The sequence below is a fragment of the Drosophila suzukii genome, chromosome 2R (genome assembly GCF_043229965.1).
Source record: "Drosophila suzukii chromosome 2R, CBGP_Dsuzu_IsoJpt1.0, whole genome shotgun sequence".
NCBI lineage: Eukaryota > Metazoa > Arthropoda > Insecta > Diptera > Drosophilidae > Drosophila > Drosophila suzukii.
The window spans coordinates 14,498,462-14,520,434 of NC_092081.1; the positions used below are offsets into that span (position 1 = coordinate 14,498,462).

Sequence of the window (21,973 nt, forward strand, 5' to 3'; positions counted from 1 at the left end):
ATAAGATTTTATACAACTTAGAACACATTAAAGCCATGATGTAATTAATATAACGCATTTTGTCAGGATGTTCGTCCCTTCCAAAAAGTAAGTGAACAAAAAGGAAATGTAATGTACTTTTTATTTGGCATAATCAACATGTTTTAAGTGGCACTCGTGGCTAGAAAGTTCCTCATCCTACTGAACCTTCTTCTGCTGTTCCTGTTGCTCCTTCTTCTGCTGTTCCTGCTGCTCCTTCTTCGCTGCATTATTTATTCGCATGGTCTGAATGAGTTGTTTGGCCACACCCGCAAGTAAGAGGATGTGGGTGAAGTGCAGGGCAGCGCTGGAGAAGTTTGTACTGGGATAGGTGTTCCAGCAGTACTCAATGAGTCCCAGGATGAGACATCGCACTCCCAGGGAGTACGGCGTGGACCAGGCCAAATAGGGCAGCGAGTGGAAGTACCAAACGTAGAACTGATAGTGCAAGGATCGGGAGCAGGCCACTCCCACCAGGTTGCAGAGGAAGAACGGCAGCAAGGCCAGCTGAGTGCAGCGATCGAAGTGGATGCCATAGCGTTCCGGTTCCGACTGGGCAGGAGCTGGTGTTGCCTTCGTTCCAGATGCCTTTTGCAGACTCTTTTCGAAGGCTTTTAGGAAGGATTGTTGCTCGGCTGTGAAATTCTTCTCATCCTTGTCCTTTGCCGCCTTTTTCACCTTTTTCTGCGCCTTCACTGTACGATTCTGCTGCTCTATTTGCGGCTGTAACTGATCCTCAACGCGGCGCAGACGCACGTAGCTCTGGAAGTAGGTCCAGGTGGGCTTTGCAATGGCCAGGAGAAGCAGTAAGTGTAGACCCAATAGCGAAAGGTGGAAGGATCTGTTCTCAAAGAATTCTCTGCTCAAAAACCGATAATTGACCGTCCACTTGTGCTCGAAGATGCGACCCAAATCAAAGCTTCCACGGAGGTACTCCACAGGATATGTGAGTAAGAAGGGAGCCCCTAGCAGCAGCTGTATCACTCCACAAACGGCCAGCTGGAGGACCGTCTTTAGGAGTCCCAGATTGGCCAAATAGAACAGGAACAGAGCCGGAGCAAACAGCAAGATGTTCATCTTAACGCCCACCGCCAAGCTGAAGAAGGTGCTGCCGAGGGTCCATCGTCGATCCAGGAAGAGATTGAGAGAAGCGTAGAGCAGTAGCACTGCCACTGGGTCGTTGAAGAGTCGCAGCACGTAGATCGAGTGGATGCGGTACGAGGTGAAGGCACTGAGCACGAGGACGTACGGCGGCACCTTCCTGCTCTTCGAGTATAATCTCAGCACCAGGGCCAGCTGGAGCAGGTAGATCCCGGCGAAGATGTACTGCGCCAGGCGGACATTCGTGCCGTGCGATGTCACGTAGTAGAGAGCAGAGTAGATGTAAACGAAGGCAGCTGGATAAACCAGAGGTCCAGTGTCTCCTGGAGAAAATAAGAAATATATCTATGAATTTAAATGGTATTAGAGCAGATACTATTTTACAAAATAATAAAAATAATATTTTATTTCCTAAGTTTTTATATTTATTTATTATACACCATAATTTAGGTTTTATAAATTTTTTCTACAAAAGAATAAAGGTATTTTCTGAGAACTTCTAATTTTAATAAAGAACATTTTTTGTAAAGCATTTTTTTTGCTTGTAAATATATCGTTAAAAAATATTTAATGCGAATGTTAACATGTTAAGCTGCTTAATTTTACGTAATAATCATATTTTATAAATAAACTCTTTCTAGAATGTTCGAATTTCCCGCCATTCGCCCGTTACCCATTCAATTCAAATTCAAGTCAGCTGTTTTGACTGCGCAAGCGGCTGACGTAACGGCCTGAGTTTCGGGGCGACTGTCAAAACGTCAACGGGAACGGAACACCGAGCGAAGGTGCGAGCGAGAGAGAAACTTTCGTAGGGCAGCATGGAGGTTACGGCATGTTAGCTGAAAAACTGATACTTTTATGGAAAAATGATGATTTCGTGTAAAAATTTAATCGTATTTCGGCACCTGCCGGTGGTGCGCAGCTGCCTGGCGTCCACCGCGTACTCCGCGCCCAGTGCCATCGCCCAACGAAGCCTCTCCAGCGCTTGGAGCCCACCGCGGAGCAAAAATCCGCCACAAACCCGGCACCTGCACACCACGCGTAATCTCCTGGCCAAGGACTACTACACGACGCTGGGCGTCGCCAAGAACGCCAACAGCAAGGACATCAAGAAGGCCTACTACCAACTGGCCAAGAAGTACCACCCGGACACGAACAAGGAGGACCCGGATGCGGGCCGCAAGTTCCAGGAGGTCTCGGAGGCCTACGAAGTGCTCAGCGATGAGCAGAAGCGCCGTGAGTACGACACCTACGGTCAGACGGCGGAGAACATGGGTCGCCAGGGCGGTGGATTCCCCGGAGGAGGCGCCGGAGGCTTTGGACCCGAGGGCTTCTCCCAGAATTGGCAGTTCCGCTCGACCATCGACCCGGAGGAGCTGTTCCGCAAGATCTTCGGCGAGGGCAACTTCCGCACGAACAGCTTCGACGACTTCGCCGACTCCAAGTTCGGTTTCGGCCAGGCCCAGGAGATGGTGATGGACCTGACCTTCGCCCAGGCTGCACGCGGCGTCAACAAAGATGTCAACGTCAATGTGGTGGACCAGTGCCCCAAGTGCGCCGGCTCCAAGTGCGAGCCGGGCACCAAACAGGGTCGCTGCCAGTACTGCAACGGGACAGGATTCGAGACCGTCTCGACGGGACCCTTTGTGATGCGCTCCACCTGCCGCTACTGCCAGGGCACCCGGCAGCACATCAAGTACCCGTGCAGTGAGTGCGAGGGCAAGGGCCGTACGGTCCAGCGGCGGAAGGTGACCGTTCCGGTGCCAGCCGGCATCGAGAACGGACAAACTGTGCGCATGCAGGTGGGCAGCAAGGAGCTGTTCGTCACCTTCCGCGTGGAGCGGAGCGACTACTTCCGCCGCGAGGGCGCCGATGTGCACACGGATGCGGCCATTTCGCTGGCCCAAGCGGTGCTTGGCGGAACTGTGCGCGTCCAGGGCGTCTACGAGGACCAGTGGATCAACGTGGAGCCGGGCACCTCGTCACATCACAAGATAATGCTGCGCGGCAAGGGCCTGAAGCGAGTGAATGCTCACGGACACGGAGATCACTACGTGCACGTCAAGATCACAGTGCCATCGGGAAGAAAACTGGACAAGGAGCGACTGGCTCTGATCGAGGCGTACGCCGAGCTGGAGGAGGACACTCCTGGCCAGATCCATGGAATCACGAATCGCAAAGATGGCAGTAAGAAAGCAACGTAAATAATCTCCAGATCTACCAATGCAATCTCTAAATGTACCTTGGAGTTTGAATTCGTAGTTGAAATATACGTGCGTTCTATGTGCGAGCTATGTTAAATTATGGTGTCTTTTTCTCTTCCCCCCAATCTTTCGTTGCAGCGCAGGAGCGAGTGAGGGTCAAGGAGGAGCAGCAGCAGCAGCAGGAGGAGCTGGAGCCAGTTCGGAATCCACCAAGCCAGGAGAAGGACCAGCAGACACAGAAGCCAAAGGCCAGCGGACGGACCAAGAGGAAGCCAAAGCGAAAGAAGGCGGCGGATCCGGATCCGGACAAGGCGACAGCGGAGGCTTCATAAACAAAATCAAGTCCATGTTCAACTGACAGTCGTTGGCAACTCGATGGCCGATTCTGTTTGTTAGTGTCTAAGTTAACGCACGTTATTGTTGCTAATCTAAGTTCGGGGCGGGAACCGAGGGAGAGTATTCCAAATGCGAGTCGGTTCGAGATGAATAAACCAAATTGACCGTCATTCGAGCAAGCACTGTGTTTATGCAAGGCTATTTTTTAGCTAAAATCATTGAAATCGATGTTTAATTCCGATTTTCAATTATTTAATTTATACAAAAATCGTTTAGCTCCTGAGTGTTGAACAACAGTTTTTGAATTGCCATCAAAATGTAGATAGAAATCAAACAAACAACTCACAATTTTCAAAATGTCTGTTTATAATTTTAACAAAAAGTTAATATCTATCAAGGAATATTGAAAAATACTTTTTATTAGGTTTATAAAATTATAGTGTAGCTTATAGGCCTTCGATTTCCTGTTCGTTTTTTAACAAGCTTACTATTGTAATTGAAAAGTAATGAGTACAAGATGAAGCCTTGATATATTACTCTCAAGTTCAAATATAAATGACTCAAAAGAGACATATTTCTAAATTGTTCATTGATTCAAAGAAATATTGTTGCTCTTACATTTTAAAATTATTCAAAAAAAGAGATACTAGTAAAAAATGTGTTATTCTTTGTTTAAAATTGAAAGAAAAGACAAAAGTGTTTAGATTTATTCATGATATAGATTGTTAAACGTTTAACAATAAATTACAAGAGGGTAATCATTTCTGAATATTGAGTAAAAATGTTCTTAATTTTGTAAGTAAGATCGGTGCATGATCGCCTGTCAAAGAAAACGAGAGCAGGTGCAGGAAAGGGACCCGAAAATGGGGTCACCTGTCGCCAAAAATAAACATGGAACGTAAGGGAAGGGAACGGAAACTCACCGCGGAGCAGGGCATAGTTGGTGGTGCCGTTGAGGAAGCCCTCGCACTCCTGCATGTAGGCCACCCAGTCGATCTCCGTGTAGGGTACCCGCTGGATAACCACCACGTTGATCACCGCCTCGGCGAGGAGCACAAAAAGTCCAACTATGGGCAGAGCGGCCGGCTCCAGCAGCAGGTACTTGAAGAACCGCACATTGAGGTACTTGTCCAGGATGGAGTCCACCAGGGTTCCGGACTTCCTGCGCCTCACCGCCGGACGGTGGCTGGCGGCCTTTGGCGGGGCCATTTGTGTCAAAAACCGGCGAAAAAGAAATAAAATTCAACTTCAACCGAACGCGACCAGGGCGGCACTATCAAAATCAGCTGTTGCGCCTCCCATCGATAACCGTACCGTTGGAGCTTTGAATGCTATCGATTGCTCGGACATTTGAACTGATAGTACCAAAAACATACACGCCAATATCTTGAATTAATTAAAATAATTCTAATTTTCAAGGTAACAGGAAAATGAAAAGTTGGAATGGCTAATTCAGATTCAAAATCAGTGGTACAACACAAGAATGCGTATAAAATAACTAAACAAATTATTTGAAATTTTATAATAGGTCTAAAGTTTGCACATAAGTTTATTAAATTTTGTTTTTTAAAGCTTATAATTAAATAGGAACTAACGCACGCTTAAACAAAACTTACGAAATTAAAAAGCTTGTCGCGACTACAAATTCTTTAAAAATAATTTTAACAGAAAACAGTACGATGTAAATACCTGATATCAATCGACTTGGTAAAAATAAAGTTTAATTAAAAAGAAACGCACAATAAAGTAAAAGTCACTATGGCTCCTTATGCGGTAGATAGTCTAATTCTTAAGAAAATAGTGAGCAGTTCTTGGCTAAAAGTATATTAAAGTTTATGAAGTAATATTTATTTATTTGTTCTCAGCTTAAAAGACAATTACAACTCACCTATAACCTATGCTTCCTTTTTGCAGCTATAGCCAATGTGGCCTTAATTTGTCAAATATAGTTACATATTGTATTCACTTTTAAGCTTACAAAATAAATAAACTTGACAAGATTACTTTTATATAAAAATCGTAAGAAAAATATTATGTTTAAATGAATACTTCAAAATACTTCAATTAAAAGTGCACTTATAATTGAACATAATATTTTTCTTACGATTTTTATATAAAAGTAAACTTATCAAATAATAGTATTTTAAATTTAATTAATTATTTAATTATTAATTATTAATGTTATTAAATTAAGGCCACAGTAGCTATAGCTGCAAAAAGGAATTCAAATGCGTTGAAGGCCACAATATTCCTAGAAAATGCATACATTTTATTAGCTTTTTTATTCAAAAGTGTAAACATCCTTTTGTTCGACATTAGCCTTCCACCTGCCACAACTATTTAAACTTTCCATGGAAGACTGTTTCTGACTCTGATGGACGCTGTATCCCGCGGGCGAATTAAACCATAACATTCCTACATACATGAAGTAATTAGATGAATTCAAATGCATTGAAGGCTTCTATTTGGTAGAAATCCCCGCGGCGAAGGTACAGGAATTGCGGGTGGGAATACGCAACAGGTAAAAAAGCAATCAGCTCATGGCCAATTTGCGAGACAGATTAAAGGCCACCGTGGTCGTCATCGAAATGGCAAATAGTGGGTGGTGATTTTTTGGGTGGCTCCGGCGGTTTAACGCATCGATGAGATGTATTTTCTAAGGGCAAACGTTGTAACACAATCCAGGTGAAAGGGTCGCCGGTGTGCTCATGCAATCGCAGCTCGTTTATCGGGTTTCAACTGATATACACACAAAAAATGTTGTTGGTCAAAGTTATATGGAAAAGGTATCAACAATAAAATTTTAAAGATTTTCCAATGTGCTATTTATAACTCTTCACTACCTTTTTAATATTACTTATAAATAACTATGCTATTGGTTCGTAACTATGAATTGTTTATGTATAAATGTTTAATTTTTCTTATTTTTATGTTATTACATAAAAGTATCTTAAGTCGACAATTCGATGGGTTCGGACCATTTAACTATTATATGAATTGGTAAATTTGATTATAGAGTTTTTTGTGTGTAGCGACCGTACCGCAACAACACTTAATTCACCTCCGAACCCACATCCTTCTCACATGGCAATTAAATGTCAGGCCACGGATGCGAATTTAACCCGATCTCCTGACCCTGTATCGTTACTTGTGTATTTTTTCGCCTTTCGTGATTCATTTATAGTGTCCACTGCACCGTGTTTGCTCAAAAAACGAAAATTGGCAAAGCTGTTACTTTTTTTCGCTATTTACCTGTCCAGTTATCCAAGTGAAACTCTGATATGCTACCAATTATTCGAAAAAAAGCAAAACTGAAACAGAAAAACAAATCGATTAACAGGAATTTTTCCGAAGGTTCTTTGCGAATCCGGAATTCAATAAATCATTTTTTACCAGGGACATTTTTCTGAAAAATACGTCAACAAATATTTTTGTTTTAAATAAATGGTATGATTTACTGTGAAATAAAGGATAAATCCTTCTGTGGATGATTTGCTGTGTTTTCATTATTAAGTCATTACACATACAAAAGTGGATACTACAAAACAAAACCACTGCAAACTTGACATTTCGTTTGACACACATATCTCTGTCTCACTCCTAATTAATGTATAATTAACTTTTCTTGCATTAAAAATTGACAAGATATTTTATTATAATATAAAATTGTTATTTATCCTCCTTTTTTTGTGTATGCAAATAATATATTTGGCGGATTTGAAGTATTGAGAACGTTTGATGTAAAGCTCAAATTGTAGTTTTCAGAACTGATGTAATTTAATATGGAATAGAAAGGATTCTAGAATTAAACGCCAGTAAAAAAGGCGTAGTCAATTGTATTCACAATTAATAATGTATTCGATTTACTTAAAATTGTAATTACATTAAAAATCCTATTTGGTAAAGCTCATTAAAGATACTGTTTTTATATTTAAGAAGATGCTTATAGTAGCTGTAACAACTATGATTTTTACGCCCACACTTAGACATATTTATTAGAGTTTATGAAACCGAATAATTTCTTCATCTGGCGTCTTACGTAATTTGGCAAGTCATCCCTTTTCGCTTTTATCACTGATCTCGGCGTTCTTTCTTAGAACCTAGTACAAAAATAAGTGTGAACATAAATATGCCTTTCATGTTTGTCCCCCCATCTTTGTGGGTCAATCGAGTCTGATGTTAGCTATCGCTTTATGAACTATAGAACTAAATCGGTCACTCCTTATCGGTCGCGTCGCCTTTGGCCGACACATAAGTACATACATACATATGTATACACCGTACATACCTACAGCCTCTGGCTTTCAGCTATTAGTTATTTTCTGTGTGAGTGAGAAAATTGTTTATTAATCAATAATAATAATAATCTACAGGCACGCACACGTCGAAGCCGTCTGTACGTCTGTATTTCGGTATCGGCCTGTTATCAGTGCGCTGCTGTTGTTGCTCCCATTAGCGATAAGCGTTTTCCCCCTACTTCCATGCAAATCCCCAGCATTCGGCCTATAATAGTGGCGAACAGTACTTTGCACTCGAGTGCTTATTAATTTCACTTCCCATCGCATTCATTGCTTTAGCATTTTATTGTCTCACGATTTAGCTATAAAATAAAAATGGGGACGGGCACTTTATTTATCGCCGCCACTTATTGCAATTCGCTTGATATTTTCAGGGAAAGAAAGAGATGCAGTGGGGGCTTGGGAAGGGTAAAGGGGTTGGGGTGGGGCAGATACGGAGAGTCTAGAGCCGGAAAATGTCTTTATAGAGTAAACAAAGCCAGGGCCATGTCTCTATGAATTCATTCTGCCGAGCTTCAAATACAGTGGGTATTCTGTAAGTTAAGATTCCAAGTAGTTTACTTTAGTTACTTCTTGAATCATACGTTTTGTATCCAAACATGTTCTTCTATTATATTAGAGAAACCACTACAATTTAAAAATAAATTATATTTTGCATATTTTCGGTATATAGAATAAGATTTTTGTCAGAACTCTTTTAAAAATGTGTCTAATAATAAGTTGTGAAATACTATCGAAGCATTTTACGCACCTTCTATGAGGTTTAAAATCTCTTTACACTTTCCAATATTCCAATTCCGATATATATTTTGGTTCTGGGCCGTAAAAAGTGCCTAAAAATCGAAATTTACTTACTTTAACCACGCTTTTCTAAAAAATGTGACGTGATGGAAAGTTTCTAAGTTAGGGGACGTAATCTACCATATATGCGAATAGTACTAGTTTCACTTACAGAATTTCGACTGTGGTCTCTGTGCTTTGAAAGTCCGCAAATGTTGACTGTTTCGTTGGGCCCTAAACGCTTGACGGGGTGAGAGGGGGCTGAGGGGGGAGGGGCAAGGGGGCGCGATAGGAGGGCGGGCGACTAAAAAGTGTTGATAACTGAGTACACATTTGCATCCACAAACACCGCGACGCACACACGCACACCCAGTTTTTATAGGCCTCAGCCATTTAAGAGTTCAATCATTTGAAGCGTCGTTGTTGTCGCTTCGTTTCAATGGTTGTTATTGTTGCTGCAGCCTTTGCCTGTGCTCTCCACATATGTTGGACTATAAAAATCTAGAAAAAGAAATGCAAACACAAAAAAAACAACTGTACATTTGGATAGGGTCTATAACATATGGAGGTACCCTTCTAGGAGGTTTTAAAAAAACTCAAATAGTATAGGACCTACAAAAAAATTTAAATAAAATGAAATAATATAGTAATAGTTATCGTTCTTTCGAAAGTAATAACCCTGAAATTAACAGAAGTGATAAATAAAATACAAGTACTATATATACTAAATAGTTTAGCGTCGCTTGAACATCAAACTATGAAGGTCTAAAAGTATGCTATGAAAAATAACGTAAGTCGAATCTTCAGACTTCGAGGCTAAAAACATTATGTTCCATACTTTTGGTTAATTTACTATTTTTTTTATCTTAAAATGTTTTTTATTTCCTATTTATTTAAAATTATAGATAAGGAAGGGGGAAGTTATTTCTTTTAAGGTGTATAAAATACCCCAAGTTTTATTGTCAACTCAAATCTACTAAAAGCTTGAAAACAAAATTAATTAAAAATAAATAAATCTATAATACATTTTTAAATGCAATGTGGCGACTTTGCATGTGCCTTACCATATTTTTTTGTAGCGTATGTATATGGCATGCAGCGTAACCCTTGACAACGGCAACAAAGTGGATGCAACAAATCAGCACCAACAAAGAGGCAAAGCAAACGTCTCTCATGCGCCTACTGAGCCACTCCCACCGCCCCCGCCCCCGCCCCGCCAGCCAATCTAACTGCTTCTGCCTGTTGCTGCTGTGCATGCCCTCTCTGTCCCGCACACAAGCTCTCTCGCTCTCTCATTCGGTTGCTCGTAATAAGCTTACACCGAGGAAAACAATGAAAACTATCTAAAATTAAAGAAATTCTTCTGAAATCGCATTAAAATTTAGCATACCATTTTATTTAAAACAAGAGAAAATGCTCTATATTTTTTTATAGACCGTTCTAGAATAAGCACATAAGTCTTTTTCAGCAATATTGTATATATTTCTTAGCATAATAGGGTTGCCAGAGGCACCAGGGCTTAGAAATCACTTCAGAATATTCGTTTAGGTGTCTAAAAGTATACATTGAATAAAATACAGTTGTCTTTCGGTATAAAATCATTGTAGTTTTGATTTTAAAATATTTTGTTGCATACTTTTACACTCATCAAATGTATGATCTGTGTGAAACACCCGGAGGTTTTTCCACATTTTGATTAAATTACAGATTGATTTCAATGGTCAAAGAAACCATCCCTGCCATCAGTATATATTTTACATGGTTAAGATCTAAGTTAAAGACAATTAATGTATAATGTTTTATAACAAAATTGTGTTATCCCCTGTACTTACAACCTGCTCAAGCGGCGAAAAGGGTAGAAGTTTACTCATTTATTTTAAATAAATATAATAAATATTATTAGTATTGAATATTATATAAAAAAATGGTCAGATTTTTGTCCTACACAAATATTTGAATATTAAATATTTAAACTTATAAAAATTACTTAATCTTGAGCTATAGTTCAGTACTATAAGTGTCTAAAAGTATCTTTGAAAATGAGAAGGTAGGTTTTCGGTCTTTGTCTATTAGTATTTCTGATTAAAAATATTATATCATTGCCTAGACACATTCTAGACACCTTTATTATAGATTTCACACATCGGATGGGATACCACCACGTTTTTCTCCCAGTGTGCCGACTGCTCTTCGGCTCTCCGTCGTCGTCAGCTGTTGTTGTTGCAGTGGGGCTGCGATACCAGCTGTATGGGCAGCGGATTTCGGTTGTTTCGATTCGATTCAGTTGAAGTTTGTCGCTGGCCGCGTTCAGTTGTCCGGCTAGCTAGAACGCACCGAGCAGCAGAAAACACCCGATAATAAACGGCCGATATCTCCTCCCACTCGCAGCGGAAGATCGCGGGAAAATAGAAAACTCCGAAAAACTTCGGATAACCGTTTTTATTTTTTATCCCTCCTTTTTTTCGTTCGTCTATATTATTTCGTCACTTCTGGTAATTTTCAACGATTTGTGCCCAAACCAAGCAGCCAAATGCAGGCGGCAAAGATAGCGTCTAAAATTTAAAAAAAAAAAAACTGTAGAAAAAAGCGAAAATCATTGTTATTGCATGGAAAATTACTACAGAAATTTCTTGCAAAGGCAAACAGCCAAAGAAGCAAAAAAATAAAATAAGCTACTCAATCCGAAGAAAACAACGCACACTAAAAAAACCAAATCCAAATCAAAACCAAAACTGAGACAACAACAAAGGCAGAGCATAAATTAGATTGGCCCCATAGACGAATAACAACGAACCCGAGCCGCGTAAACAAATTAAACGATGCTGGCCATTGTTGTTGCTGCCGCTGCGGTTTAAATTTAAATTTAAATATAAACTATTATTGTTATCTGTGTGTTTGCGGTTGTCTATTTTTTCGCGCCAAATGCAATCTGAGTATTTTTTTTGGGGGTAATCGTAATGGGGATGGACATAGGCATATTATTAATAGGCAGGCGAGAGTGTAAATCACAAGATCGGCCAGGAATTATATTTATGAAATCGCTCGAAAATCCCATATCGCTTCACACTCGCTGAACTATTTCGAAAGCGCTCTTCTGATCAAAACTATATTTCCTCCACAGTTTTTCGTGTTTAATGTTTGCAACCCCTTTCCTGATTTTTTCGGGGGAATAAAACCATCTGGTATTTCTGTTATCAGAAAAGAGAAAACGCCGAGTGAAAGAACTCGCTCTAGTGGCGATTAAAAAAAGACAAACTCAAAAAGGAAACAAAGTAACGGTGATGTGCACGCTGTCTCTTAAACAAATAAACCGAAATTAAAGAGATTGCAATTATCGCGTTTAAGCAAATGAAGAGAGTTTTAATCCAGAGAACAAAGGGTAAGTGTTCAATACGAACCTCTTTGGGTTTCGAACAACATTTTTCCATCTTTCTTGCTCTCCTTTTTTAAAAGCTTTCAATCTCTTTTCCAAACTTGCACATGCAAATATCCTTTGAGATGCGAATAAGAGGCTTTCGGGCCAAAATGCTATGTTCCATTAGGGCTCGACCAAAACCAAAAATTCTTTCAAAAGATAGAAAGCACTAAAAGAAAATGGGATGTGTCATTAGGGCTTAACCAGAACAAAGAAAGTTTAAAAAACCAAAAAAAAAACCCTAAAATCACATTATAAATATATATATGGTTCTTTCTTCTGTGTATTATTATCTTAAAGATCTAGAAAATAAGATTTATTTGTGATATTTCAACAATACCTAAATTTTTATTTATTTTACAAGATTCTAAATACATTTATCATTGTGATTTGTTAATTAAGGGATTTACGTACTAAAAACGTTCTTAATATCTATTCAACACTTTGTGCTCAAATGTGTGCTAAAAATATCTGAAAATAATTAATTTATCCCTAAGCCATAGGGACTGAAATTTTATGGTGGCATACTTTTAGTTATCTTTTCGGAGATTTCAAACCTCTAGAAACTGCGAGTGTTATTTTTTACACTTTAAGAGTAGCTTGATTTTTCCTGTGTGCAAATATGGGATTGATTCGCAGCTTACCTATCGACTTGCTTCCATTTTCTGGCATTAGTTCGCAGTAGTTCCCACAGAAATCCCGGCAAAACGGAGGTAGATTCCGCATGTGAACTCTGTGGTTAGTTGGCCAGTTCCCCTTTCCATTTTTTTTTGGCCAAGGCCAGGGACTATTCTGATTGACAGGCTGTCGTGTTAGCAACAGGTTTTGGTTCAAAGATACGATTCGACCCAGGCAAAGGGAAAAGAAATGGATTCGAATGGTAAATCGAGGCGGGTCGAGTGCTTCTGATTCAATTTTACTGAATTTGATTTGCCTTTGCCACACAATTTCGAATTGAGGAAATTGGCACTTGACCTACCGCACGGGAATCTAAATTAAGCAGCATGCTCGCTCGGTGAGCGATGCTCCATCTCTTTTTGACCCACTGCGGGGCTTCGTACAGCAGTTTTTGGTAAATTGCTGAAGGCATTTATTCACTTGTTTACCGTTTCCATTATTCGCTTGTCGCGGCTATTTCATCATACATTTTTCTTGCTGCCCGAGCATCTTCCTCCTATCGCCCCTTGAAAACTTGTGAGATAATCAGTCGACTAATTAAGCATCTTGTTCAACTTTTATCAGTTGCTGATGTAAAGGATTTAAATTAAATGTTGAGAACATGATATTCTCTGTCGTACATTTGTAAATACCATTAAAACCCATTGTTGTAGTTACACAATGGGGTCTGATGAAACAATTAATTACAGCGACATGAATGTGAAATGCAAAAAAAAAAAAGGGAAAAGGGAAGGAAAACAGGCTAAGCCTTTTAAAATAAAACCCTGTTCGGAAGTGAATTCTTTTTAATACCATCCCGGCGAATACGTAATGCTTCGGGCCGAAAAGAATTGAGGAATGGCTGGCAGTTAATGGCAATTATGATAAACGGTTGCTATGTCGCTGCGTTGGCACACAGATACTCCACACACACATACACGTACACCCGCCGCACACACAGATACTCACGCATACAGTGCACTCGAACAACTGTTGCTCGCGGCTTCTCCGCTGTTACTGTTACTGTTGCTTTTCAGCTGTTGCCAAGCGCATTAAGATTGACGTGCGTCTGTGTTTGTTGGCCAGTATCAGTGTGTGTGTGTGTGTGCGATGGGAAATCACTTGAACCTCCGATAGAGAGGGCAATTGATATGTGCTCCCCTCAATGCTGCAATCAATTTTAAGCGGCTTTCGAGCGGCAAAAACAACCGAAACGGTCGTCCAAATCGCACCAAATCGTCCTTTTGACCTGTGGCCACTCTCATTATTTATTTGATATGCTTTTTGCATTAGTTATTCAGAAAGACACGTAAAAAATTAAGTTCTGTGTATCAAAAAAGTTATTTTTAATAGAAAAATAATAGTTCCTTGCTCATACAAACAAATTTAAACCGATAGAAAGTTCTTAAGTTGGAAAAGTAAACGGATTCGTATAATCTGAAAAAGGTTCTATTAAAATATATATTCTTAATAATGATTGAGGTTTCTAAAATTAGTTTTATAGTTGTTTAAAAGTCTACTAAAAAATATTTTTAATACGAAAGAAAGAATTATTCGTTCCAAAAAGCGACGTTCTTTTTTTCGTTGCATACTTTTAACCACCTAGATATAAGAACACCAGTAATTTCTATAAGAACAATTCTTAGGGCCCTTTTGTCGTCCGCATGTTAAGCTAAAAATATTTTTTAAACATAGAAAACAATAACATAATTTCAAAATAATAAGATTTATTAGAAAAGTTTCTTTTCATTGCATACTTTTCAACACTTTTTTAGTAGATATAAATACCCCAGTAATTTATAGGGAAAAAATTTTTTAAAGCCATTTTGTCGTCTGCATGTTAAACTAAAAGAACGGGTTAAAACATTAAAAGCAATAATACAGTTTCTAAATATTTCAAAATAGCATTAGTTGTTTGCTGTGCACTACTTACAATGCGACTGCTGCTGGAATAATCGTCACTTCTATGGGCGCAGTACGGGGTTACTGAACTTTCAACAGCAAACAGCGGCAACAACAAGTGCAACACCAACACCATCAAGTGCAGCAGCAACAATACCAACTGCAACACAGTCTGGCTTAGTTGGATTGCCGTTTATTTCGTGCAATTTTCTACTTTTCCTTATTACAAGTAGTCACACACAAGCTGAGTAATTTCCATGCCATTTTTCCTACGCTTCCGAATCGAGGGCATTTTACTTTGTTGCAAAAGGTTTACAAAAACAAAGAGTATTGCTTAGTGTCCCCTTTGCTTGTATTTATATTTGCAGTTCCCTGTATTTTATAAGGCATTTAGTACTGACTTTGCTTCAATAGTTTCTATGAAACGCAAAGGACGGGGATTTAATTTAAATGATGTTAGTTTTTCTACAGCAAAAGGTACACAAAAGCGATTGTGGATTTTCTGCTCTTAGCTTTCTATACTTGCAGTTTCCCAGTATTTTGTCAAGCATTCATTATTAAAAGGAAAGGAAAAGGATTTAGTTTAAATAGCTTTTGATTCTATTTTAAGAAGCTTGTTGAAGTTCAAATTCACTCAGGGTTTATTTAGTAATCTCTTTATTTGTTGACAATACTTGGGTTTCACAAACAACTCCCAATTTATTGGGTCGACTTAACTCAATAGTTAGTGTATAAACAAAATCTAATCTTTAAATATTGTTTATGATGGCAGGTGATTAGAGCCCATAGTCAGAAAAGACCTAGCAACAGCCAACAAATTGTGTAATAATTCCAGATTTTCATGCATTTCATGTAGCAGAATTCAACAATACTTATCAAAGTATGTGCGTTTGCTTAACATTACACAAATAGCATTACAATTGAATAATAATTTCAATGCAAAAGTAATTTTGTGTGCGAAAATATAATCCCTTTGCAGCTGAATTATGGCTGTTTGATTTATTTATTGAGGAAACAATTGAATCAAATGAGGTGCAAATGAAATTACGGTTTGGCTGGATTTAAATATTTCTAAAAAGACCAGTAATTTCTAAATTCAACTAATTTATTTAATTATTTCATTGGGAAATATTTGTCAACATATAAATTAAAGAGAGATTTAGCCTAGGAGGATTTTGAAGTAATTACTGGCCCCTCGTGGCAATATAATTAGCATTTGCTTGCGGTGTCAGTTGATTGAGCACTGCATTTCTCGCAGAATGGTCGGCATCTGCTTGCCATTTAAATTGCGTCAGATCCTTGTTGACGATTAAATTGCCAAAATAACGGGCAGATGTTGCACCCAGCGGCCATTGAAGTGCCAAAACTGTGCTCTGTATCTGCGAACCTATGTATCTATATATCTATGTAGCCTATGTAACTCTGTATCTTTGCATCTTTGTATCTTTGTGATGCAGATATGCTTGTGTGAATCAGCTGGCAGCGCAATTGTTGGCACGCCGATATTCACGCACAAATGCCCCGAATGCTTTTGATATTTAAAATTAAATTGTAATGTCAGTGCACTGAACTGGCCCACAGAGCGGCATACATATGTATGTATTGCATAGCGGTACAGATACAACGCAGTCAGAACTGGTGGCAAACTGCATTCAATTTTCCAACGCTTATTGAAAATAATCACATGCATCGGGTCAACGAACTGGCCGCGAAAAACTCATTAGCGTTATGCCACAAGCTAAATCTCAACGGGGGGAGGAGGGGGTTAATCGGGGTAAGTCCGAGGAAATCGGGGGAAATCGGTGCAAACCGGGGAAAAATCTCGCTTTCTACCCGCATGATCGCACAGTTGAAAACAGAAACACAAAACGAGCAAACGTAACACACAAATCGCAAGGCAAACAGCTCGTGGCTATCGCTATACTATATAGACCCTGCCCCTTGCCACCCCCCACCACCTACCCACTATATATATATGCACTTATATCTGAACAATCAGCGTCAATAAGCAAACACAAACGTAGCTCGTCATCGCATCGTCCCAATGGCAAATAATAAAATTAGCAACAATGACGAACAAAGCAGCAGAAGTCGGTGCGCAAGTTTGTAATTGTCATTACAAAATAAGGAAAAACTGTGGCAAGTTGGTTGGGAGGAGCATAAAGTTCAGTTGCCATTGTTACTTCCTAACTTGTTGACAAAAGGCAGTGGCCAGATTATAATGGCAGACATTTAGCCACTTTTGTGGCACTTAAATTATAGTTTTGTGATTTAGATAGTTGCAAAAAGAAAATCAAACATTTAAAGAGAGTTTTACTATTAATATTCATATTTGGTTTAATAAGAGGAATACTTTATTAGACTTTCAGAATGCCAAGGAATATTTCTAAAAAGAATTTTTATTTTAAATTTACCAAATAATAAATAAATGAAATATGAAACACATTTTCCACTTCTTCGTCGATGTGTTGGCCCAAGGCAACAAAGTAGTTCGGGTTTCATCCCTTGCTAATTGCCATAAAATGTATTTTTGAGTTGGCTTAACGAACTTTTCGGCCAACTCAGCATGTGCATTACGTATACGGCCGGTGTGCTCCGATACGAGTACTCTGGGCTTTTTATTGCCAGCCATTTGGGGCGTCCATTAGACAGCTTGACACCAGGCACACTCGCACTCGCACCTCACATTTCCTATCTAAAATCTCGCATTTTACACCTCCCCCGTGCGACAACTCTTCCCTGTGAAAATTGCGGCAACAGCTGCACCTGTCGCTATTTCCGCGTTGGCAACACACTTGCTGCACAAAAAAAAAAATACAAAAAAAAGAAAACCGGGGCGGGGGCTTCAACCAAATCTATTTTCGATCGTCAGAGCTCATGGTGCATATGGTAGAGCAGCCGACCGATCAGATCCGAACAGGCCTGCACTCTAAGTGGTGAAACCTCCAAGGATACCTCTTTGGGCTTCTCCAAATCGGTTTCCATCTCCCTGTCTTTCTCGTTCTCCTCGTTTTCCTTTTCATTGGCCACCATGGTGATGATCACAAAGGCCAGGACCCTCAGCCCGCCTTGATGGGCGACTATGACCTCGGGCACCAGGGATATGCCCACGGCATCCACCTCCATCGCTCGCAGCATTCGTTCTTCGGCCAGGGTCTCGAACACAGGACCGCCCAGGCAGGCGAGAACGCCCTTGTGCAGGAACTGCTGAACACCCATCCTTTTGCCAATCTCGAGACTCTTTTCTAGCAACTCCCTATCGTACGCATTGACCATCGAGAACTTTCGACTGCCGAAACGCGAATCACTGGGACCCTCGAGAGCCGTCTGGTGCATCATGCCCACCACATTGATGTGGTCCTCGACCAGCATTATGTCGCCCAGTTGGTATTGCATATTCACAGCGGCTGCCTGGGAGGTCAGCATGATGGTCTTGACCCCGCACAACTGCATCACGCGAACGGGCAGCGAACAGGTGGCCAGGTTGAAGCCATCGCAGACGTGGAACCGATTGGCCAAAGCGATAATGGGTGCACCCATGACCGTGCCCAAAACGAAACTGCAGTCGGGCTCTATGCCGGCTGGGAAGTTGGGTACATCCTCGTAGGGAATGACCACAGGCTGCTCCACCAGCGAGATCATGCCGCCCAAGAAGCTGCCGCAGATCAAGCCGTACTTTGGACGGATGTGACTCACGTCTATGATGTACTTGGCCATGGCTTCGACTTCTTCGAAGGGGTAGAAGAGGCTCTGGGGCGTCGGGATCACCAGTTTGGGCTTACGGCGCTCCTCCTCCTCCAGCTGCAAAAGTCGCCTGGCCGCCATTCGCTTGGCGATCGGTGACCTGGCCTCGCAGCAGTCCCTGTTGCACATGGTGTGATGGATGGGGTCTCCAAAAGGCGGGAAATCCGAAAACTAACAAATTTTATAGCAGTCACCAAAGAAATTTTAAGGAAAATAATTAAAAGATGACTTTTTAAGCAGAGAATCAGAATATGATCACATATAACGGTGTCAAAAAGTATTCAGAGATTAAAAAGTATCTTAGATTGAAATTTTTGTTGCATACTTTTAGACACCTTTTTTAAAAGGAATTATTAACAATTAAATAAAAGTTTTCACGAAAAGTTTAAATGAATTTATTGCAACTACGACTTTAACTTTTAAACAGTAATCACAAGCACTTGTGATAGTGTCAAGAAGTATGCAACGAAAAAATAACATCGGACCTTTTAAAATTTAAGTATGTTGTTGCATACTTTTCGACTCATAGGTTAATCTCTGCGGAAATTGTAAATACATGTATTAAATCTACGACTTAAACTTGTAAACCGTTCTTATAAGATAGGCAGAGGATGTGTCTGCTTTCTCATAAGAAATACAATGTAACGAAAGTAATTGAGATTTTGGAATTACCAATAAAGGTCTTAAGAATGTAGAGAAAGAATAATGTCGGACTCTCGTATTTCAAATTGCATATTTTTAGACACTTTTCTTAGTGATTTCAATAAAAGACCTAGCGCTCTCTATTTAAAAATTAATAACTATTAACTATAGGTAAAACTTTTTGGAAAATATAAACGACGCTATCTTTTTAACAGTAATTACAAACAGTAGGCAGATGACTACCGTTTCTGGCTGTAAACAATTTTCAAACAATGCTTATTAAATACCTCCTTTTTAAATTTACGCACAAAGGGAAGGTGTGACACTGATGAAGCTGAAAAACAAAAGACCCGAGTCTGGATGAAAAAAAAACACAAAGGGACGCCATGACGTCTGGTTGAAACCTGGTGGTTTCATTTCGGTATCCGGCTGTGAATGGTGGCACGAAATTTCATTTAAGGACGGGGGTTTTCAAAGGGAGCCTTCCAGATCCGCATTTACTGCAGTAGTACGTCGTTTTGTCCAACTATTTTCCTACTCAAAATATTTTGTGTAAATTAATTATCTAGAAGTTATAATTTTAATCAAGTTTTTGTGCAAGTTTTCTGTTTATTTGTGTTATTTTGTAAAACAAATCAGAATCTTAAAGCCCCCACAGCAATTGCAAGCCAGATTTAATTATCAACGCAAAAGCAACGGGTGTTTTTCGTTCAGCCACACCCATGCTGCGCCCCCAAAGGGCGGGAGAGATGCTGTTTACCATGTTTACCATGCGTATACGTGATAATAACGCTCATACGCATGGCGGCACATCGTCAACGCCCCGCTCGTTCTATAGTACATACAGTATCGTGGACGCCGTTCAATGTCACCGCGGCGCAGAGTTCGTTTACAGCATCCATAGTATAATTCACGATTCGAGTGGTGTGAGTGGATAAATTAAATATGTCCATACTGAGCCGACGATAAACAAGACACTCAAGACTAGACCGAGATGAAGCGGAGGGTCACGGAGAGAAATATATGCGAATATTTTTTATTGGCACTTAAATAAGATATTTATAATTATCATGTTGTTTATTTGTATTAGCTAAAAAGAAAATATTTTTTACAAGTATACAATTAGATAGCATTGGTAATTTTATTAAGAATACAATACTACGTTTCTTTATAAAACGATCTGAAAAATCTTTAAGATAACCCATCTGAAACTAAAAAGGTGTTGTTCCCTTTTCTTAATAAATTAAAATTAACGTTCTTGGTGATGTCATACATTATAATTTTTTATAGGGTTACCTTATAATTATTTTATATTTAAAAACAAAATTGGTTGTGGAATTAGTTTTTAAATTTAGTTGCTGTTTTCTGTCTGTTTACTTAGTTTCTGGAGTGTGCTGGAATAGACTGGAGGTTTGGTTCAATAATTTCGCTAATTAGTTGGGCGAACCAATGAAAATCCGTCACTTTGTCTACGCCGTGTTTGCATAGCCACCAAATCTGTCAATAAATTCAGTGCCCATCTATTCAGAGCCAATTCATACGACTTTGAGGGATTGGAATTGGAATTGGGAATCGCTGAAGCGTTTAGTATGCTCATGACGCGGTCGATCATAAAAAATTATTAATAGGAAACTTTGTAACGTTGTTTATGTTATTCGAGTGCGCGCCAACTATCTTGGGTTACAAAAGCAGCCTTTGTTAATTTTTTCCCGATTTGTTTGTTATTTTGTTATGCCAGTGCAGCCGCCTACAATGTCAGAGTCACGTTTGTGTAATTCGCTGTGATGACGATGGCTCGATGCCTCGATTGCCTTGATGCGGGGCCAAAAACCGCAAGAGATTATCCAGGCCTGTAACTCTATCATCTGTTTTGCCAACCCAAAACCCCCATTTGTTTGTTTTATTTACCTGAATGCCTTGTTTCGGCTTGTCGTACTCATTGTTGGGATTGTTTCTTTGTTGTTTCGCTGCCTTTGCCCCTTTTTGTTTGGCCTGCCGTGGCTATTTGTTTGTCACTTTGCGTCTGGCTGCCAAAAAAATGGCATATTTGCAGTTGATATTAATTTCGGTTTCACATTTACCCCGCAGCTCCATTATTGTTATTATCTTTTTGTTTTTTTTTTTCTTTTGACTCTCACCTTGCCCCAGGAAGAGGAGCAAACTTGTTTCGACCATTCCCAGTTCCCCGAGTTTGTTTACCAATTTATTGTTTGCCTTTTATTTTTGGCATTGCGCGATTTTACGCTGTCTGTGTAGGCTTGGTAAATACACAGCACAGAAAATCTACAAAAAAACAAAATATAATCAAATAAAACTAAAAAAAGAAAGCGACGAAAAACTGAATATTTTGACTGGCATTTGAATGCTAATTGAAGTCGACGAAGAGCCAGAAACGAGTTGTTGCTGTGGGAAGCGATTCGATAGAGTTGTGATATGGTAATTAATAGATATCATTTTCTGTCTCTCTTCCGCAGTTACCAAAAAATTAAAATAGAATCCCAGTGAGACTTTAGCGGGAAGATTGCCAAGTGCAGAGTGGAAAGGTCGCCAAGCTCAAAACGACAAATGAAAACCAAAAACAAGATCAACATCAACAGCGCCAACTGCCAATGCTTTAGTCACTCGAGTCAAGGAATCGCCCTAATTGATGAGAAGAACGTACTGAGGATACACAGCTACACGTACAAGTGCTTGAATCACAATCCGCGACCTCGGATACTTGGCTGATATTGATATTGGATATTGGGGAAGAGAGATTTTTAAGAAAGAAAGCCACTCGCAGCCCACCGAAGGTAGCTGATTTTCGCCCGAAAAAACCCACTTTAGTTGCCCTGACAAAGTCAAAATCAAAACAAACAAAAAAAAAAACACAAGCA

At 39.8% G+C, this 21,973-nt stretch overlaps 4 protein-coding genes across 8 annotated transcripts; 2 read left to right on the top strand and 2 right to left on the bottom strand.

Moving 5' to 3' along the window:
• Nucleotides 1–107: 107 nt before the first annotated feature.
• On the bottom strand, nt 108–4,942 carry Alg3 (Alg3, alpha-1,3- mannosyltransferase). The gene is made up of 2 exons (XM_017074811.4): nt 4,583–4,942; nt 108–1,442 (listed from the first exon to the last, which is right to left on the bottom strand). Exons 1-2 carry the CDS (start codon nt 4,866–4,868, stop codon nt 178–180), a joined length of 1,551 nt encoding a protein of 516 aa, XP_016930300.3. The 5' UTR covers nt 4,869–4,942; the 3' UTR covers nt 108–177.
• Nucleotides 1,891–3,838, top strand: LOC108010015 (protein tumorous imaginal discs, mitochondrial). 4 transcript variants are annotated; one of them, XM_017074809.4, is made up of 2 exons: nt 1,891–3,319; nt 3,467–3,838. In XM_017074809.4, exons 1-2 carry the CDS (start codon nt 1,986–1,988, stop codon nt 3,474–3,476), a joined length of 1,344 nt encoding a protein of 447 aa, XP_016930298.2. In that variant the 5' UTR covers nt 1,891–1,985; the 3' UTR covers nt 3,477–3,838. The 4 variants fall into 4 exon arrangements, with proteins under 4 accessions (XP_016930298.2, XP_016930296.2, XP_016930297.2 ...); XM_017074807.4 differs by having other exon boundaries at nt 1,891–3,306; XM_017074808.4 differs by having other exon boundaries at nt 1,892–3,306; nt 3,462–3,838.
• Nucleotides 4,943–11,055: 6,113 nt separating the features above from the next.
• On the top strand, nt 11,056–21,936 carry LOC118876963 (uncharacterized). 2 transcript variants are annotated; one of them, XM_036813596.3, is made up of 3 exons: nt 11,056–11,229; nt 11,859–12,116; nt 21,572–21,936. In XM_036813596.3, the coding sequence occupies exon 3, from the start codon at nt 21,663–21,665 to the stop codon at nt 21,822–21,824; it is 162 nt and encodes a 53-aa protein (XP_036669491.3). In that variant the 5' UTR covers nt 11,056–11,229; nt 11,859–12,116; nt 21,572–21,662; the 3' UTR covers nt 21,825–21,936. The 2 variants fall into 2 exon arrangements, with proteins under 2 accessions (XP_036669491.3, XP_036669492.3); XM_036813597.3 differs by lacking the exon at nt 11,859–12,116.
• On the bottom strand, nt 17,549–18,685 carry LOC108009661 (purine nucleoside phosphorylase). Its single transcript, XM_017074183.4, has one exon. The coding sequence runs from the start codon at nt 18,582–18,584 to the stop codon at nt 17,580–17,582; it is 1,005 nt and encodes a 334-aa protein (XP_016929672.3). The 5' UTR covers nt 18,585–18,685; the 3' UTR covers nt 17,549–17,579.
• Nucleotides 21,937–21,973: the final 37 nt, after the last annotated feature.